Source organism: Arvicanthis niloticus, chromosome 1, assembly GCF_011762505.2.
Source record: "Arvicanthis niloticus isolate mArvNil1 chromosome 1, mArvNil1.pat.X, whole genome shotgun sequence".
Taxonomy (NCBI): Eukaryota; Metazoa; Chordata; class Mammalia; order Rodentia; family Muridae; genus Arvicanthis; species Arvicanthis niloticus.
Window position 1 is genome coordinate 16,826,742 of NC_047658.1, and position 21,907 is coordinate 16,848,648.

General features: G+C 36.2%; 1 protein-coding gene across 1 annotated transcript in view; it reads left to right on the top strand.

Moving 5' to 3' along the window:
* LOC117716494 (vomeronasal type-2 receptor 116-like) overlaps positions 1-14,417 on the top strand; it is a 51,808-nt gene extending 37,391 nt beyond the window's left edge. Inside the window, exon 6 of the mRNA XM_034513540.1 lies at positions 13,480-14,417. Within this exon, the coding sequence (XP_034369431.1) occupies positions 13,480-14,417 (938 nt within the window). The remainder of the gene's footprint in view (positions 1-13,479) is intronic.
* Positions 14,418-21,907: the final 7,490 nt, after the last annotated feature.

The following is a 21,907-nucleotide window of genomic DNA, read 5'->3' on the forward strand; positions in this document are numbered from 1 at the left end:
CTCTTCCAACAACCTTCTCTGAATAGCAAGCAGAAAACATTCTAAAATATTCTATGTTATCTAAGTAATTCTTGTGATTTCCAACAGAGTTCAGAAATCTTGTTAGACAAAAAATTTCTAAAAGAGCTATGAAAAATTCTAAAAGAGCTGTGTTCATTCTGCATGGGTTTTTTCTAACCAAAATTAGAAATCGTCATTGAAAAAATCTTGAAGAGCTGTGTTCACACCCTAGAGATCTTCAGACAGCTAAGCTCTCCCAACATAAAAAAAAATCTACAAAAGAACTATTCTTCTCTGCTAGTTCATCGCATGCAGACAAAAAAACACGTTTTTATTTACAAATTAATCCAGCCATTTATTCCAGGTTCCATCTTCACCAACCCACAAATTAGCACTTCAAGACCTTAGCCCAGTGACTCTGGGAAAGGCCAGCAAGTACATTTTTAATACTGCAAAAATTTCAGAGGTTTACCTGCCTTTATAAACCAACCTGGGTTGGACCCTGCCCTGGGATCACCACTTTCTAAATCTCCTCTTCTTTTTGACAAACTGGCTCATAGTGCTTTTGTATCTGTATTTCTAGGTCTGTGAAAGCCCTCATATAATTCACATTGCATCTTTATATTTAGCCAAGTTGAGAAATCATATATCTTTGAACTCATGTTTTGCAATTTCTTTCCCACAACCCTAAGAGCTATCATGATGGGCACAGCATTCTGTCGTAATGCTGAGAAATTACACACGCCATTACTTCCCAACCTTGTGCTGTTTCTGTTTGTCATGGAGTCATTCACCTTGGTAGGGAGGACATTCTTCAAACAAGGAGCATGAAAATATGTACATTATTATGCAAACAAGTCTTATTTCCACAATAACCATCAAAACTCGTTGAGGGGCTGTGTACAATGGATGGAAACCATGTCGTTGAATCCCTTACATGTCTTAGCATGATTGAAAAGTATCTGTTGTTATATATCCCTTGTCATTTTTGATTTTGTTAATTTGGACCCCCCTCTCTCTCTTTGCCTTATAGTTAGTTAGGAAAAGGGTTTGTTTATCATGTCAATTTTCTCAAAGAACCAGTTCTTGGTTCCATAGATTTCTTAATATTTTTTTGTCTCTAAATGGTTGATTTCAGCTCTGAATTTCATAATTTCTGGCCATGTATTCCTCTTAGGTCCATTTGCTTTTTTTTGAGCTTTCAAATTTACTTTTAAATTGCAAGTATGAGAACTCTGCAATTTCTTTATGAAGGCACTGAGTGCTATGAAATTTCCTCTTAGTGCTGATCGATTAGAGATATTTTCAATTTCCATGATTATGTGGGCTTTTTGTAGTTTCTGTTGGTCTTCAAAATCCAGCTTTAATCCATGGTGGTCTGATAAAATATAGGAAGGTATTTGAATTTTCATGATTTTGTGTAGGCTCACTCTGTGACCACCTATATGGTCAATTTTGGAGAAGGTTTTATGAAGTGCTAAGAAAATGCTATTTTCTTCTGTATTTGGGTGAAAAATTCTGTAGATATCTTTTAGATTCATTGGATTCATAACCTCAGTTATTTTTACGATTTCTCTGTTTAGTTTCTGTCTTTATGACCTGTCTTCTGGTGAGAGTGGAGTGCTGATGATCTCCACTATTAATGTATAAGGTCTGAGGTGTGGTTTAAGCTTTAGCAATGTTTCTTTTATATATGTGAGTGCCCTTGAGTTTGTGGTATGTATGTTCAGAATTGAGATGTCATCCTGGTGCATTTTTCCTTTGAACTGTACATGCCCATCTCTTTTACTTAATTTTCATTCAAAGTCTATTTTATTAGATATTATGACAGCTTCTCCAGCTTTCTTCTTTAGTCTATTCTTCTGAAAAAATTTTTCCAGCTCTTTATTGTGAAGTAATGACTATATTTGTTGGTGGAGTGTGCTTCTTGTATGCAACAGAAGAATGGATCCAATGTTCTCATCCATTTTGTAAGCCTGTGACTTTTTATTGGAATATACAGTCTGTTGTTGTTCAGAGATGTTAATGGGCAATGATAGTTGATTTCTATTATTTTGATGTTGTTGTTGTTGTTGTTGTTGTTGGTGGTGGTGGTGGTGGTGGTGGTGGTGTGTTTGTGTGTTCATGTGTGCTTCCCTGTCAGTGTGTATACTGGATGCTATCCAGAGAGATATGTGGAGGCTCTGGCCAAGCTAGAGTGGCCAAGAAGTTGGAATCTCATAAGGGAAGAGGGCAGTCAGATTGAGGCAGCCTGTTCTCTCTTCCATGGCAGTTACTACTCTACAGTGAGGAGACAGTGCTAAGCTGTGGGGCATGCTGGTATTAGCAGAGAGGGCAACTTCTGCTTGAGCAGGGAGGGGAAGCTTAATGACCACATCTGTTCCTGAGGCACAAATCAAAGAGATTTTGGGGCAGAAGGACTGTAGACTGGAGCAGGCCCAGTATCAAGGTTGGGTTACTGGGTAGAAATTGACTGTGGCTGGTCCAGAAACTTCTAGTGTTGAAAGCTTTAGGGATAACTCTCTTCACCAGGAAGTATTACAATTAGATAGGTATTGGGGTTTTTTTGTTTGTTTTATTGGTGTTGTTCTTGGACTTTGATAGAGAAAGAGCAGGGACATAGCAGGGTCTTTTAAACTTGATGGAGGTAGACCTGTCTCAATATCGGGTTGTTAAGAGGCAGACCTGTTTATACTAGTTTGTTGCATATGATGATTGTTGTGTTTTAGTGGAAAAGTCATTTTGACCAAAGAGTTTATTAAAACCCTTTGAGGTGTCACCTTGGTCTCAATTTTGTTTGACTGGTTGAAAATATTTATCTTGAAATAGTGTCTCTCATTGTATAAGTATTAGACTGGGCAGGGAGGAGTTACAAATAATTTTTTAATACTGATACATGTTTATGTTGGCAATATAGCTCTGTAGGAGTGATTTTGTTGAAGGTGATTGAATGTCATCTTTTTATTTTGCCTGTCTGATCTATTTAAGTCTGAGGCTTGGAATGTGTACTAGTAGAATGGTTTAGTTTGATTGGAGTTAATATTAATAAGAAATGTTTATGGTATTTTGGGATTTTAGTTCTGTATCAGAGTCTTGAGTAATATGGAAGACCAGGATTGCTTTTGTAAGAGAGTCATAAGTATTTTAAATTTGCATGGTAGATGGTTGGGATGGGGAACTATGAAGTTTGGTGGGTTTTTGTTTAAGTTTTTCTAGAACTTTGGCTTTTGTGGCTCAGGGATAGTGGAGGAGAAATACCTCTCTCCTAGTGGAGGGGGCAAGTAGTGTACAGGAAAAGATCAGTGGAAGTTTAGTTGTTTTTTTAATGGACCCCAGTCTTTGGCTGAGGAAAGGAGTATCTGGGGAAGTAGACTGTTCATTTACTACTTTATTTTGAGAGATAAGTGGACAGGGCTAAGTAGATGGATTTTTCTTTTCTAGTTAGTTGGGTGAGAGTTGTGAGTTTCAAAATAAGGTGGTTTTTAGGACCTTGATCTTTGGGTCATCTCACTGAGAGGACTCTGGGGCTTTGTCATTATTAAATTGTAGTATTGTTCATTGTCTTATGTATTGTGGAATTGTAGCTAAGTTTGGCAAAAAAATCATAGGACAGTTCTTATTCTTCATCTTTGGTATATCTGTTTCAGATGAGAGAAATTATTTTGGTCCACAAGACAGCTGTAAATGTTATCATTGTCTATGTATCGTGCTATTTAAATAACTTTTTCCAAACTTAAGGAGCCTTAGGCTATGGCTATTTTTATTTTGTGGGCTTTTAATAAAGCATATACCTCCCTACCCTGGGGTAATTTATTTTTATATGTGATGATGAGTTATCCATGCCAGAAAAGAGGAGAAATGTCTTATCCAATGGGAATGTTTTATTGGGAAAACTTTTACAGAGGACTAAAAGCTAAGCCTTTCTGCCAATTCAAGAACTGGCAGCAACTCTGTGGCTTTTAAGTGGTTATTGTGTTACCAGGTGTTTTGTTTATGTTTTGGGAAGCTAGATAGTCTTTGTCTGTTACAGACTGTCAGGTTTTAGACAGGGCCTAGATGAATCTTTAGGTAACTCCAGAGCATTGCTCTGGCCAGAAGACTTTAATTGTTCCTTTGTTTGTCTAAATCTAAAAGAAGGTACTTTGTCTCTAGAGTTGGGTTGGGGAGGAACAGTCATCTTCTTATCATATTGCTTGTATTGTGGCTGCTATTCTTGCTCCATGTGGTTGCCAGTTGTCAGTCTATATTACTGGTCTATATACACTATGCACAGACATCTGTGGGGGCTCTGTCCTGGAAAAGTGGTCCAAGAAATTATACTCTCGAAGAAGAGAGTCAGATCAAGATAGCCACTCCTCTCTTCTGTGGCCATTGCTACCCTAGACCAGCAAGACAGTACTATAAGGTGGAAAGGCTGTCACAAACATGAGGACAGTGTCTACTTCTCTTCCTCTGCTGCTATGACCAATGCCAGTGCTCCAGAGTCAGTATTTCAGGCTAGAAATCTATTCCTCAGGAAATGTTACCACCCTTATATAAATAAAGCTCTCAGATGAGCCTTCATAGAGTAATTCTCACACCTTTATTCTTATTGGATAGGGTCTTATAAACATTTTGGGGTGGGTTGGAGTCTGACAACAGATGCTTCCTATTAGCTTGGTCTGAGATGTTAGGAATGACTCATCTACGTATAGAGGGTTTGAGGTGCTGCCCCATGTGCCTGATTGTCAGGATCCTCTCCACAGAGTTTTGTGGTCACATGACAGGGGCATGAACAGGAATAGGAGAAACACCTACTGGTATAAGATTTCAGGGCTTCCAAAACCACTAAGCCTTACCAAGCTTCCTGACTTGGTCCACTGCCCCACACTTCCCTTATTTTGTTTTCATTGATCACTTATTACATGTATTTTCCTGTGTGTAGTTCACCTCCTTGGGTTGAAGTTTTTCTTCTAGTATTTTTGTAGGACTGGATTTGTGGATACATAATTTTTTAATTTGCTTGTGTTTTGAAATATTTTACTTTCTCCACATATGGTGACTGAGAGTTCTGTTGGGTATAGTATTCTAGATTGGCATCTGTGATTTCTTAAAGGCTGTAAGACATCCCTTTGTTTATCTCCTTCTAACCTTCAGAGTGTCTGTTGAGGTGGAGAAGTCATGTGTAATTCTGATAGGCCTTTGTATGTTATTTAGTATTTTGCCCTTACAGCTTTTAACATTCTTTCTTTGTTTTGTAGGTTTTGTGTTTCTATTATTATGTATGTGGTGGGCAGATTTTCTTTTATGGTTTAAACTCATTGGCATTGTAAAAGCTTCATGTATGGTTATCCGCATTTGTTTCTTTAGTTTGGGGAATTTTCTTTTATGCTTTTGTTGAAAATATTTTGCACTGTTTGTTGTTGGTACGCTCCTCTTTCTTTTATCGATGTTTTTCTTATGATTGGTCTTTCCAGGAATTTGGTAGATTTCCTTAGATTGTGTTTTCTTTATTGCTTCTTGAACTGTTTTATTAATTTACTTCCCGTGTTTAATTGTATTTTCCTGTATTTCTTTAAGACATTTATCAATTTCCTCCTTAAAGGTATCACATTTTTTTATTTTCCTAAATTTCTCTGTGCAATTTATTTATTTTCTCTTTACAACCATCAAACATATTTTAAGGGTGTATTTATGGTTACTTCCTTGTGCTATGGTTGTTTTAGGCTATCCAGTGCTTGCTACAGTGGAATAGCTTTGCGCTGAAGGTTCCATGTTGCCTTCACTCTTGTTGTTTGGGATCTAATGATGGGCTTTCAAAATCTGGTTGTCCCTGGATACTTCTAGTGTACCAAATATTGGGGAGGCAGGAATAATCTGGGTGTTCCTTGTGTAGGAGGCCTTTGGTGGGCAGTTTTATACTCTAGATTCTTAATGTAGCAGGCCTGGATATTTCATGTTTGTTGTGCCAGATAGAGGCCAGCAGAGCTGAAACCAAACAATGGAGTTCATGGTTCATTCTGAAGCTAGCTCAGGGTATCTAAGCATGCTCTAAAAGAAAGTCACTGGAATTGAGGTAAGGTATCTGATGTGGTTGTTTCTTGTTGAGAAACAACCTGAATTTATATTGTTCAATGGGCTTGATGGAGGATGAAAGACAAACAGCCGGAAAATGGAGCTCTGGGGACAGGACTCAGCTAGCACCTGAAAAAATAGTTTAAAATAGAACCACATTTAAAATTGTATTTCCTCTTTTATCTTGTTAAAACTCTATGAACAAAGATTCTACTTCCAACATGAATGTTGTATTTTCACCTAGTGTTGCTCTTGTGCTGACCTAAATTAGATGATAATGTTGCATGGAGTTTCATCCCTCTGACCAATTATTATAATTCTGTATTGAAATCATTCATTATCACTGTGAATGTATTGTTTTAGATTCAACATTTTTAAAAATTAAATGGGAACATCACATCTGGATATATCTCTATGTGGAATCTGGTGCTGGTCTAGGGACCTCTGCTTCTGCTAAACTTCCATGTTTATTTTTCATTTTGTTATTATAGTTATTTTTAAAACTGAACTATGATTACATCATTCTACTCTTTCATTTTATACTTCCACCTTCTTCTATAACCTTCCTTGTTTTCTTTAAAATTCACTGATATTTTTATTTCATTTTTTCTTTTAGTGAAAACAATGTGTTTTTATACAGTATATGCTTATGATAGTTTCTCCTCTCTCTATTCCTCTCAGTTCTTCCTCATATATAAAAACTAATGTTTTTCTCCCATTAGAAAAGAGCAAGTTTCTAAGTGAAAACAACCAAACAAAGCAGCTGCCTTCAGAGTGATAAATTATTTTTACCACCTCCACATAAAACAGATCCCAAATCTCCTGAATATATAAAGAACTTAGTGAAGTACTTATAAAAAATCCAACTGAAAAATGATGTACAGATCTAAACAGAGTTTTGCAATAGAGGAATTACAAGTGGCCAAGAAAAACAGGCATCAAGTCTCCATGTGTGTACCAGCTCAACTTTTCTATGTACAATGATTTGTATGAATGTGGTCCTCTGAAACAAGGACCTATTCTGTCAGTTTAGCAGAGTAAGCTTTGACTTTGATCAGCCTGTATTATTTGGTGAGTTCCATAGGACTTCATTGGCCAAAAACTTAATTAAAAGCGATCCATTCCCACCACTGTAGTCTGGCTACAAGAGATGCCTTATCCTCTAATACTAGGAGTTCTCAACAGGATCACTTTCATAAATTCAAAATGTTTCTATGTGAATGCAAATGCCCTTCCAAGTTCCAACCACTTTTCCCAACACTCTCCACCTCCATTATATCTCCATGCCAAAATGATGCCTCCTGCTCCTTCCTGCACCTACCTCCAGCCTACCTGTAATAATTATTCTATTGTCCTGCTTGGAAGGATATATTCATTTCCACTGAATGATGTCTCCTTACTTCATACATCATTTCTCAATCTGTGGAATTGAAAGGCTCTTTCACAACAGTAATTTAAAAGTACTGCAGGAATATGTATTTATATTATGATTCATAGCAATATCAAAACTACAGTTATGAAATAGTAAAAAAGTAACTTTTGTTGGATATTATGGCAACATGAGGAACTGAATTAAAAGATCAAAGCATTATAAATGTTACAAACCACTGACCTAACATCTCGGGGTAATTATTTGTAGATTGGTTATCATTTACTTAAGAATTGATATCCACTTGTAAGTGAAACATACCATATTTGTCGTTCTAGGTCTGGGTTATCTCACTCAGGATCATTTGATTCTAGTTCAATCCACTTTCCTGCAAATTTCATGATGTAATTTTTTCACAGAAGAATAATACTCCAATGTGTAACTGTATCACATCTTTTATCCATTTTTAGTTGGGTACCATGTAGCTTATTTATAGTTCCTGGCTATTATAAATAACAAATCTACATTGAACATGTTCAAGCAAGTGTTTTTATGGTAGGATGGGGTATTTTTTGGTTGCTTGCTAAAAAGTTTTATAGCTAGATTTTGTGGGAGAACAATTTCTAATGTACTGAGGAGATAACTTGTTGATGTCCATAGTGGTTGTACATGTTTTCACTTCCACCAACAATGAAGAAGTGTTCCCACTCCATATCCTAGCTAACATGAGGTAGCATTGTTCCATTGATCTCAGTTATCAATGTAAGGTGCAATATGAATGTAGATCTGATTTATATTAGATTTCCAGGTTGTTTAATGATGTTGAAATTTTCTTTACATTTTCTCAGTTTATTGACCATTATTTGTTTACATTTGTACAATAATTTTCAGTTTTATAATTGGTTTTTGATACCTAGCTTATTGAGTTCTTTATGTATTCTAGATGTTAGTGCTCTGTGAGATGTAGAGTTTGATAAAAATATTTTATCAATTACTAGACAAATGTTTTGTCTAAATAACTGTGTCCTTTGTCTTACAAATTTGTCAGTTCCATGAAGTCCCATCTATTAGTTGTTCACCTTAGTGCTTATGCTATTAGTGTTCTGTTAAAAAAGTCTTCACCTGGTGCTTTGAATTCAAGGTTATTCCCCACTTTATCTTCTATCTGGTTCAGTGTATCTTCTTTTATATTGTGATCTTGGTCCATTGGGAATTGAGGTTTTTGCACAGCAATGAAAATGGAACTTTTTCCATCTTTCTCCATGCAGAAATCTATTTTTACCATCATCATTTGTTGAAGATGTTGCCTTATTCTCAGTAAGTATTTTTGTACTTTATCAAATTAGATGTCCAAATATATTTGGGTTTTCAGTTCAATTCCTTTGACAAAAGTGTTAATTTTTTGCCAATACCATGTAGTTTTTGTTATGATATGTCTATAAAACAGAGTTCAGTCAAGGATGACAATATTTCCACCAGTGATATTATTGTTCAGGATTGTTTTGTGTATCATGTTTTATTTTTACAGATGAAGTTGAGAATTATCCTCTAAAGTTCTAAAGAACTGTGTTAGAACTTTTAAAGAGGTTGCATTGAATTTTTAGAATGCTTTTGATAGGATATTCATTTTAATATGTTAATCTTTTAGATCCATATGCATGGAAGAAAGTTCCATTTTCTCATATATCTTTCAATTTCTTCTGTCAGACACTTGAATTTTTATCACAGAAGATTGTACTTCCTGGTTAGAGTTATCTCAAGATATTTAATATTTAATATTATTTGAGGCTTTTGTGAATTGGTTGTTTTTTTTCTATCTCTTTCTCAGTCCATTTGTTTTTTTGTATATAGGAGGGCTACTGATTTATTTTTAGTTAATCATTTATCCAACCACATTGCTGAATGTTTAGGAGATGCAGTAGTCTCCTGGTGGTAGTTTTATGGTGAGTTATACATAGTATCATATCATTTGCAAACAACTGTATATTGACTTCTTCTTTTCCAGATTTTATTCCCTTGATCTCCTTCAGTTGTTTTATTGCTCTAGCTAAAAGTTGGAGTACTATACTGAATATATATGTAGAGAATAAACAATTGTTTGTTCCTGATTTTAGTGGAATTAGTTTGTGTTTTTCTCTATTTAATTTGATTTTTGCTATGTGCTTGCTGTAAATTGCCTTCCTTACAATTAAATATAGCCTTTGTGTCCCTAATTTCGTCAACACTTTTGTAATGAATGTACATTAAATTTTTTGAAAGGCTATTTTGTATCTATTTAGATGATCATTTGTTTTTTCCCTCAGATCATTTTTTATGGTATGTTGCATTCACATATTTTTTGTATATTACCATCACTAAATCTGTGGGATAAAGCCTAATTCATTGTTGGGTTAATATATTGTTGCATGCAGTTTCAAGAATTTTATTTAGTATTTTTGCAACCATGTATATAAGAAAAATAGGTCTGTAATTCTTTTTCCTTAAGTCTACATAACTTGAGTGTCAGGGTAACTGGAATTAATCAGATGAATTTTAAAATGTTTCTTTTGTTATCTTATTGAATAATTTGAGAAATATTGGCATTAAATATTCTTTCAAAATCTAGGAGTATTATGCATTAAAACCATCTTGAACTGGCATGGTTTCCTTTGGGAGATTTTAATGACTGCTTCTATTTTGATGTGGGTAACTGGACTATTTAAATTATTTACATGATCTTGATTTAGCTTTGGTAAGTAGAATCGAATGATAAAAAATTCCATTGCATTTAGAGTTCCAAGTTTGGTAGAGTACAAATTTTTAAAGTATCTTTTTATTCTATAAGTGTCTGTTGTTAGGTCTTTCATGTGAAAAGTCTCTGTCCTCCTTTAGTTAATTTAGTTAAGGATTTGTTAATCTTACTGATTTTTACAAAGAACCAGTTTTATGTATTTACTTCAATGGTTTGTTTTTTTTTCTGACTTTTTAAAAAAGAGATTTATTCATTTCCTCCAAGTTTTTGTGTGTTTTCCTGGTTGTCTTTACAGGATTTATTTATATATTCTTTAAGGACCTCTATCATCTTTACATAATCTGTGTTGTAGCCTTTTCTTTTTGCTTCAGGTATGTGAAATATTTTGAGTTATGTCTCATAGGAGACCTGTTTTCTAGTGTAGATATATTTTATCAACTATTATAGATTGTGTTGTTCTACCATAACCTAGGTGTCTAGAATTGGGATAATTATATGTCTCAGAGCTGAATTTTTAATATTTGTATTTGTGAAATGGGTTTACTGTTCCTTATATTATGTTACCTCTCTGAATATGTCAATAGTGTAATAGTGGTTTTACTTGCCAGCTCAGCAGGTGTGTTCACAGACAGGGACTTCTCATATTAGAAGGTGTAGGCAGAAAGTAAAGTGGAGAAGTTCCTTTTGATCGGTTCCAAAAGGAAAAGGAAATCATAATATTATGCTATAGATTTGTAAATAAGACTGAGGGAATTGGCTTTCAGGGGTAGTCGAAGTGCTGTAGGTCTGTTTTAGCCTGCCATTTGAAGACAGTGTATATTGAAATTGGTGTATGAGACAAAGCAACAAGTGGGGAGAGGTAAACAGTGGTCAAGATTTATGGAATCCATAGAAGATAGGAGCACAAGGGCACAGAAGTCTGCAGAGCTGGGAATGGTGTGTATGTGGAGGGAGTGGTTGAGTAGGACAACACAGAAAGGAGAAGGTGTGTGGGGAGCTTACTTGGTTTTCTAGAGGATATTGATGGCCTATCATTTACCAGGGCATGTCTGTTGGATTTGAAAACTTGTATACATCAATGAGTGGGGGAGGTAGAATAGAAGGGGATAATCTGTGGTATCCACTAAAGATGGGGGAGGAAGGGAGGCTTCAGCTGGTCTTTTGTTGCATCAACAAAGATGAGACTGAGGGATAAGCTCTGGGTTTATAGAGTGAATAGAAGGTCTACACCTAATCTATCTCATCTTTGAGGGTGGGCCATGTATTCCATGCTGTTTACCTCTGCTCAATATCACTCTTTTACAACTGCCCACATATATTTATTACACTCCACTCCTACTAGCACTTATCAATTCATTCCATCATTAATCATCCCTTTTACTGTTTTCAGATATTATTCATATTAGCATATTACCTATTTGATTTAAATCATGGTCATCTTTATGACCCTAGTGTTTAGACTGTGCCAGGGAAACCAGTATAGTGGTCAATTGTTACACATGTAAAATAATTAACTTCTTTCTTTGACTATTTTTGAAGGAGATAGTTTAGTAAAGAAGGCCAAGATATTTTCCTCATTTTTTCTACAAACCATACATATGCAGAACCAATCGTGAAAGTTATTCTTATTTGTTTTGAGTTCCTTATAGTAATGCATGTATTGCCTGGAAGGAGACTACTCTCATCCCAATTCTTCTAACCATTATGCATTTATTTCTGTAATGCCTTAGAATGGATAGTTATAAAGTACTTGTTTATGGATAGGGATTAAAGTATCACTTACTTCATGATCATCCATGGTCATATGTCTTGTTCTTCATCACAGATCACTTTTAAGATAGGCTTCTTGGAGTAAGGATGACTGTGTCACTTATGGATGTACATAAAAACAAACATTTAGATGGGGTTTGACAATAAGTAGATTAAGCTCAATGGCAGCATTGAGTTCATCCTTATGTGGTATGAATTCCTACATGAAATTTCATGTGGTTTTATAGTACCAGGTATGAAATACAACTTTGATGAATATCTCTTCCCTGCACTTATGCTATATGGTCCATCCACAGACATTTTCAGTATGCACAGAATAGGCAAACTTTAGTCAAGGATCTAAAATCCTGCACAATTTGATTTCAGTGATTGCATTTTGAAGCCACGTATAAAGCAAATTATGGTAAAAAAAAAAACACATGAGTATAATTTAAAATTCAAGATAACACTGAAGAAAGATGTAAAATATGCAAAACTTAATTCTAAAATAAAGTGTTATCCTTAGATAAATTAGTTAATGAAACAGACATCATGTTCCCTAATGAAGTCAAAGATATAATTCTCCCCTTGAAGCATACACTGTACAATAAAAAAGCAACAGCAAAGTGCTCATGATGAGAGCAAAGGGACAAGTTGTGGATGTGTAAATCACTTGAGAAATAATGAGTAGAGTTCCATGGTCATTAATGTAAGAAATACATATTATCAAAGGAAGAATTTGATTCTTCTGAAAATAAACTCCAAAATTGTCAACTTAATGCATAAAACAGAGATACAATCTCTTGATGAGGTGATAGTTTTCAGAAATACACAAAAGTCTAATGTAATGGAAAAATGACAATAGAAACTGAGGCACATGCTTTTTAATTCAAGGTAAAACTCATAAATGGTTAGGAGCAGAGTTTTCAAAACCTATTTTTAAATACGTAGGGAAAGTTCTGTCCCTATGTGTTAACAAATGCCATAGCTAAATGTAGCAACATAATACTAGTGAAAGATTTAAGCTTCAAGAATGTAATGGCATTTATTAGTTTGAAATAAATCAGACTGTTAACCAAATTGGAGTATCCAAGGTATTTATCAAAATGAGTACATATGGGTCCCAAAAGAGAGAACACCATTTAAAAAATGAATTTCAAACAATAATATCAGTGTTGTATTGTAGAAAGCATATATATATATACATATATATATAGTATATATCATAAAGTATATATCATATATATCATATTTCATAAGATGATGTCAGAATCAGATTGCATTTATAAAGTATTGTTCTGAAGTGTTTTGACTCATAAAATAGATGCAAATATTCACTAATATAGGCAAAGCATACAAAGACAGAGAAAAGGAATTGAACTTTTGGAATTTATGTCACCATAGGCAAAAATCACTGCATACATTAGAAAATATTCACAGAGTCCTTAAAAATTGTCTTTCTAAAATAATAAAGAAAGGTGACTCAGGAAGCACTTCAATGAGCTGGGGATAATTAATATATTAGGGGAAAGGGAAACCTGAAGATTGATTCACAGTCACTTTTATTTCTGAACAGATATGGATCATTGTGTGAAGTGTCCAGAAAGTCACTATGCCAACTCAGAGAAGAATCACTGCCTCAAGAAATCTGTGAGCTTTTTGGCCTTTGAAGAGCCCTTGGGGATGGCACTCACCATCACAGCACTGGCCTTCTCTGTGCTCACAGCTGTGGTTCTTGTAGTCTTTGTGAAGCACAGAGACACACCCATTGTCAAGGCCAATAACAGGGCTCTCAGCTACACCCTGCTATTGACCCTCTTCATCTGTTTCCTCAGTTCCTTGCTCTTCATTGGTCAGCCCAACACAGCCACCTGTATCTTGCAACAGACAGCATTTGGAATTTTGTTCACTGTGGCTCTCTCCACAGTGTTGGCCAAAGCTATTACAGTGGTTATTGCATTCAAGGCCACTGTTCCAGCTAGAATGGTGAGGTGGTTAATGGTATCAAGAGCCCCTAATTTCATCATTCTCTTCTGCACACTGATCCAACTTATTATCTGTGGAATCTGGCTGCTTACCTCTCCACCCTTCATTGATCAAGATACTCATGCTGAGCATGGTCACATCATCATTGTGTGCAACATGGGTTCCACAGTTGCCTTCCACACTGTCCTGGGCTACCTCTGCTCCTTAGCACTTGGGAGCTACACCATGGCCTTCTTGTCCAGGAATCTGCCTGACACATTCAATGAGGCCAAGTTCCTGTCATTCAGCATGCAGGTATTCTTCTGTGTTTGGATCACTTTCCTCCCTGTCTACCATAGCACAAAGGGGAAGGTCATGGTGGCTATGGAAGTGTTCTCCATCTTGGCTTCCAGTATAGCACTCCTTGGATTGATTTTTGCCCCCAAGTGTTACATTATTTTGTTAAGGCCAGAAAAAAACTCCTGTCTTGGAATCATGCGCAAAAAACATTCAAGAAGGAATATCCATTTAAATTTAGTTAAAAATTAAAATTTATCTATGATAGTAAATTAAACATTATGGTTTAACCAGTGCCACAGCATGCTAAATGTCATATTTGAGTGTAATATGATATGATATAATATGATTGTGTATGTTAAAAACTTCTTCATCTACTTGTATTAACCTCTCTTTATACTGAAACCATTAGTTTTATTTTATGTTTTGGACTCCTTATGTGTTTTTTGTAACATAGTTTTACTATGTGCCCTTGTTGGCATCCTGTTCTATAATTATATCAGTGTAGCATAAACTGATTGATTTATTTGTTTCCTGACTCCAAATATTCTATTATATTCTACTCTTTAAACTGAACATTGTTAGAACAAAGTGTCTCTCAAAATTCAGTCTAACTTCAGTTAGATTCTTACTTCCATTGATCAGAAAAAAAAAACCAATACCATGGTTTCAAAGAACAGTAGAAGTTTCTTCTATTTTAATGTTTGATACGTGAGGTAAAATCAAGCCTCTTATTCTGAAGAACTACAAAAATATGTCTGGGCTGTAACTAACATTTATTTGTAAACTGAGAGCTCAGACACAAGATGTGACTGATTGGATGTTTCATTGTCTTTTATGTGCAGACTGTATTGGAGAGAGGCATGCAGGTTCATCTCAGATAACAAGAGCATTGTGCAAGGTGGCTTTATAAAGTCATACAGCAGAGGTAATATGGATGTTATATAATTCATTGAAAAATGTAAATCTCTTTTTAAAATTGGCTATTTTATTTGTTTACATGACACATATTGTCCCCCTTCCCAGACTCCCTTCCACAAATTCTTCTACCTGCTTATATAAGGGTACTCCTCTACCCTCCCACCCACTCAGGTCTCAAGGCCATAGCATCCCTCTGAATGGGGCATCGAGCTTTAAACGGACCAAGGGCCTCCTGTCCTGTTGATGTCAAATAAGGCCATCCTCTGCTACATATGCACCTGGAGCCATGGGTCCCTTCCTGTGTACTCTTTGCTGGTCATTTAGTCCCTGGCAGCTCTGAGAGGTCTGGCTGGTTGATATTGTTGTTCTTCCTATGGAGTTGCAAAACCCTTCAGCTCCTTTTGTTCTTCCCCTAAGTTCCCCATTGGGATCTGTGCTTTCTCTGATGGTTGTTGATTATGAGCATTGACATCTGTATTGGTTGGGCTTTAGTAAAGTCTCTCAGGAAACAGCTGTACCAGGCTCCTGTCAGTAAGTGCTTCTTTACACCAACAATAGTGTCTGGGTTTGGTGTCTGCAGATGGGTTGCCCATAGTTGGAGCAGTCTATGAATGGCCTTTCCTTCAGAATCTGTTCCACTTTTTGTCCCTGCATTTCCTTTACACAGGAGCAAATCTGGGGTAATATTTTGAGTTGCATTGGTGGCAAAATCCATCAAATGAGGACCATGCCTAACCACTGGATATAGGTTCTATTGGTTGTCTCTCCTCTTTGATGGGTATTTTGGTCAATGTTATCCCACTTGGGTCCTGGTAACCTCTTTATTCCCTGGCATCTGGGACTTTCTAGTGGCTATCCCCAGTTTCCTATCCCCAACTGCTCCAAACCTCCATTTACTTTTCTGACCCTCTGTACTTCTCCCCATCTCTTCTCACACCAGACCCAGACCACTTATTCCCTCTTAATCTTATCTTCCTCACATGTGCCTCCTGCCCACTAACTTCCATAAGTATTTTGTCCCCCCCTTCTTAGTAGGACTGAATGATCCACACTTTGCTCATTCTTCTTGAGCTGTATATGATGTGTGAGTTGTATCATTAGTATTCCACGATTGTTGGCTAATATTCACTTCAATGAGTGTATACCACGTGTGTTCTATTGAGACTAGGTCATTGCACTCAGGATGATATTTACTAGTTACATCCACTTTTCTGCAAGAACCACACTTCCATTATCCAGTTTTTCCATTGTGGACATCTGAGACTGTAGTATCTCTAGTGCTGAGTTGGTCCCCTTCAATTTTTGTTTTTTTCCTGAGTGTTTTCACTTCTTTGTTTGTTTTGAGATAAAATATTTTTTTATTGCTAGTTTTCTGGAATTTGCTATGCTGACCAATCTGTTTTCAACTTCACAGATATCCCTTGGCTTATTTACTGCTCTATTGCTGTGATTAAGGATATTATAAAACAAATTATTTAATTTGAAGGCATCTTTACATATTTAAATTATTTCACTTTGATAATAATGGTAGAAATCACACAGCCATGGCATAGGAACATTCATTGAGAGATTTATATAGTAATCCATAGGCAGCCAGCAGAGAGATAGAGAGAGAGAGAGAGAGAACTTGCTACATGCTTTTGAAATTTCAATGGCAACTTTCAGAATACAAATCACCCCAAACACACTAAAAGCTACAGCAACTCCTGAAAGAATATACCTCCTTACCCAAATAGTACATAATTGTGAAACAAACATTCAACTATATTAGCCTATGGGAGCATTCTTATTCAAACTACCATATATATTGTCTGATCATTAGACCACGTTTACCAGAAAATAAAATGCTTTGATATTCATAGATATTTATGATATACAAATACATGTTAGAGAAATACATGAAACATATTACCACTTCTATCTTAAGAAATTGCAAATTACTTCATCCTAGAGGTTGACATGTCTGTTGTATACTACATTTCTATCTGATCTTAGACAAGATTTAGAATATGCTTTGACTCAGTGTATTTCTGTTGCAGGCAATTCTGCATAATAAGCCCATGCATCTTAAAACCATCTAGCTTCTTTGAGATAGAAGCCTGTTATGCAGAACAATTCCTTCTACCCTTGGTATTCCAAGGGTCAGATTTTTTTATGTGTCATGTTCTGTGTGTTGCTTTGTAATATAGAACTGTTTGCAATATAGATTGTGTTAATTTAGCAACAACTAGGGAAACATGAACACTCTATTTTGCTTCTTTCATTTCTGCCACTTCATATGCTTGGCACACAAACTTAATCTCTGAAAACATTACTGCCATGAAAAACAAACAGGAGGTAAAAAGGTAAAGGTGAAAAGTTTCTTTGGAATATTGAAGTAAAATCTGAATTCTTATTATGATATTATTTCAGAGAAGCAAGACAAATGTTACAGGAAGTGTTGCAATGAAATGTAACATCACTTCTCTTCATTGTTGAACCAGTGAACTAATGAATGACTAGATAACAAGAAGTCCTTATATTTAATTGCACTTGCAGACTCTACTCAACCAAAAAGTGTCAACAAGCACAGGTAGGTTGATGGAGTCCTATGGAATTCAGTAGAAACTAAAGTAATTAAATTCAATGCAGTGATGTCATATTAGGTTTGAGTAGATAGTACTTTTGACAGTGCATCAAAGAGGCATTGTCACTGTTCAAAACAAAAGTGTGAGAGGCTCTAATTAATCATGGATTTGACCACAGAGCTGCAACATGATGAACTTTAGAATAGGACGTGGAAACCAAAGGATAGTGAAAACATAGATGAGACATCACTTTCCTGCTGTGTCTTGGCCACTGCAAAATATATTACTTACCCAGTGTGAGAAGTATTTTCAGCTGTGGCTAACCCTTAGATTTTGTCCATTACTTCAAATATATACATCAGTTTTTTTTTAAATAACAATCTCAGGGAAATGAAACGTAAAGCAGCAGGTCACTCTGCATTTCTGCAGCTGTGTTTAGGCTCCATTTATAATGACTAGGTATAGTATCTACCACTGTAGCTGCATACATAAATATGTAAAAAAAATCCACCATGATATGGGATAATAAGCCCTCCTACACCAAGAAATGAGAAATTTTGGTTCAATGTGACCATAAAAGTCAGCAACACCAAACTAGGCATCCCAGGGTCTACCATGGACTTTATTTATTGGTATGTGGTGTCAAGTTTGTGTATTGTCTTCAACATCTTATAGATATGAGATTTAAATATTTTATGCATGTACATATTTTAGCAAGCTTCCACAGAATAACAGCTCTCTATGGTTCTTCAAAAGACTTCTTTTGTGGTCCAAAGAGAAGCATATCAAAAGGCTCACCTTCAGATGATCAGAGTTTAATACCCATGAAACAAGCAGTTGGAAGAAGACTCTGAAAACTTCCTTCTCATCATACTTACACACACCCCACACATACAGGCAATGCTTGTATTCATATAATTTTAGCTCATAAAAGAAAAGGCCTGTAGTGCTAGTTCCCCCTTTCCTATTTTATACTGTACTGTATCCTCTCTCTCCTGACCAAATCCACTTTGAATTTCTCCTTCTCTAAATAAAACTATTTAATATTACAACTTAGAAAATTACCACATAGAAAAATGTTACATCTCGACTGTTTACACACTAGCTTCTTAATCTGTAGATATCCACAGAAAAGACAGATGGCTACATCTTAAAAGCTAGCATCCACATATAGGAGAAAACAAAAAATTTGTCTTCTGGATGACCTTGCTCAGGATGATTCTTTCTAGTTCCAGCCATTTACCTGCAATAAGTCCAATACCTAAAACCTAAGAAATGGATGAGTCTCTTAATAAAACATATGCATATAGATGTATATATAGACACATATGTGTATATTCTAATAAAGCAACAGCAATATGACATAAAAAATTTATTGTGTAACATGTCCTCAAGTGAAATAGACGAAATAATAAAAATCACACAACTAAGGATGTTAGTTTATTTATTTATTTATTACTATTATTATTACCATATACATATTCAATTTACATCTGGATCACTGATTCTTCCCTTTTCCTCTGACCAGGATGTGTACCCTGGGTGTCCCCCCTTCCTGGCACTGCAAGGCTATGTGCTACCTCTCCTACAGAGGCCAGACAAGGCAGCCTAGTTAGAAGAATATATCCCATATACAAGTAACAGCTTTTGGGATAGCTTCCCTCCAGTTGTTTGGGACCCACATGAAGTCCAAATTGCATATCTGCTACATGTGTGCATGAGTGGGTGGGGGAGGGAGGCTAGATGCAGCCCAAGTATATTCTTTGGTTGGTGGTTCAGAACTTGAGAGAGCCAAGGTTCTAGGTAAAGTTACTCTCAGTCTATTTTTGGAGTTTTTCTCTTGTTCGGGGCACAGAACCCTTCCTCCTATTCTTCCATAAAAGTCCTCAAACTATATCCACAATTTGGCTGTGAGTGTCTGTATCTGTTTGAGTCAACTGCTGGGTGGAGAATCTTAGAGAACAACTTGATCCTGTGTGCAAGCATAAAAGAGTATCATTAATAATGTTAGGGATTGGTACTTGCCCATGTTATGGTTCTCAAGTTGGACCAGTTGGACCCATCACACACCCCCACCAACCCTATCCACTGGTCATCACCACACTCCACCCCACATGGCCTCCATAATCTCTGGGGCCTCAAGTTTCTTTAGCGCTAAGCATGTCTTCTCTCACTGAGACCAGAGAAAGAAGTCTTCTGCTGTATATATGTTGGGGACCTTGGGCTGGCTAGTATATGCTGCCTGCTTGGTGGCTCAGTTTCAGAGGGATCTCAGGTCCCCAGTGCAGTTGAGATTGGTGGTTTTCCTATGGAATTGCCTTCCTCCTCAACTTCTTCCAGCCATTCCCTAATTAAACCACAGGGGTCCCAAACTTCACTTTTATGGTTGTGCGTAAGTATCTGCATCTGTCTCAGTCAGCTGCTCGTTGAGCTCTCAGAGGACAGCCATATAAGCTCCTGTCTGTAAGCATACCATAGCATCAGTGATAGTGTTAGGCCTTGACACCTCCCCTTGAGATGGATCCAAAGTTTGGCCTGTCACTTGATGGACCTCCTTTCCCTCAGTTGCTTCTTCATTTTTTTCCCTGCAGTTCTTTTACACAGGAACAATTCTGGGTCAGAGTTTCTGACCATGGGATAGCAACCCCATTCTTACACTTGATGTCCTGTCTTTCTACTGGAGGTGGACTATACAAGTTCCATCTCCCCACTAATGAGCATTTGATCTAAGTTCCCTCACAGTGATTCCTGAGAGTCTCTCACTTCCCAGATCTCTGGTACATTCTAGAGGGTCACACTGCATCCCAGTCCCTGAGGTTGTACATTTCCATTCATTCTGCTGGCCCTAGGGCTCCACTCCTGTTTTCTTCACTCCCACTTACCTGATCATGTTTCCATTTTCCCTGTCCTAACCCCTATCCCACTCAGGATCCTACCTTCCTCTGCCATCTGTGATTGCTTTCTTTTCCCTCCCAAGTGGGAGGGAAGCATCCTCACTTGGGTCTTTTGGTTTGTTAACCTTCTTGAGTTCTGTGGATTGTATCCTGGGTAAGCTATAATATTTTTGACTAATATCCACTTATAAGTGAGTACATATTATATATGTACTGTTGCGACTGGGTCACCTCACTCAAGATGATATTTTCTAGTTCTATCCATTTGCCTGTAAGCCTCATGATGTCTTCTTTTTTAATAACTGAGTAGTATTCCATTGTGTAAATTAATCACATTTTTTTTATACATTCCTCTGTTGTGAAACATCTGGACTGAAAATAGATTTATATTTGCTACCTTGCCCAAAGCTCAACCCCAAGTTGATCATAGACCTCAATATATAACCAGATACATGAAATCTAATAGAAGAGAAAGAGGGAAAAACTTCATTGGCACAGGGGATGGAGGAGGATAGATTTCCTCAATAGAACTCCAATGGATCAGGCTCTAACATCAAAAATTGATAAAAAGAATCTCATAAAACTGAAGAGCTTCTGTAAGGCAAAAACATAGTCCATAAAAAAAAATCATCATGACAACACAGCAATGAATAGACATAATTTGAAACATGATTTGAATTAAAACTGTTGATAGAGGAAACTTAAATACAATGAGCACTATAAAACATTCACACCTTATTTAGTTTATTAGTCTGTAATAGTGACATAGTAGCTTTGTTTAAAAAGAAATCATTATTAATTGATTACATGGTAAAAAGAATTCTTGTAATTTGCTTTAAAACTCTTGGGAAAAATTCAGCAAAAACATAAAAAATTGGTAGGAGGGCAGTGGTAAATTTTTGAAGTAAACATTGGTCTGTTAGTGTTGAACATGTGCTAACTGTTTCAAAGTTTTCTTTTTGTTTCATTACAATTAAAAATTTTAAGATCATAAAAAAAGGCATAATCCATAAGATAAATTGGCAACCTACAGAATGGGGAAAAAGTCCTGACTAACCCCACATCCAATAGAGGGCTACTATCCAAAATACATAAATAGTTCAAGAAGCTAACCTCCAGAAAAAACAAACAATGCAATAAAAGAGGGTATAGAGGTAAACACAGAATCCAAAACAGAGGAATCTTCAATGGACAAGAAGCACTTAAAGAAATATTCAAAGTCCTTAGTGATCAGCCAAATGAAAATTAAAACAACCCTGAGCTTCCAAATTACACCAATCAGAATGGCTAAGATCAAAAACATTGATGATAATACGTGTTGGCAAGGATGTGGAGAAAGAAGAACACTTCTCCATTGCTG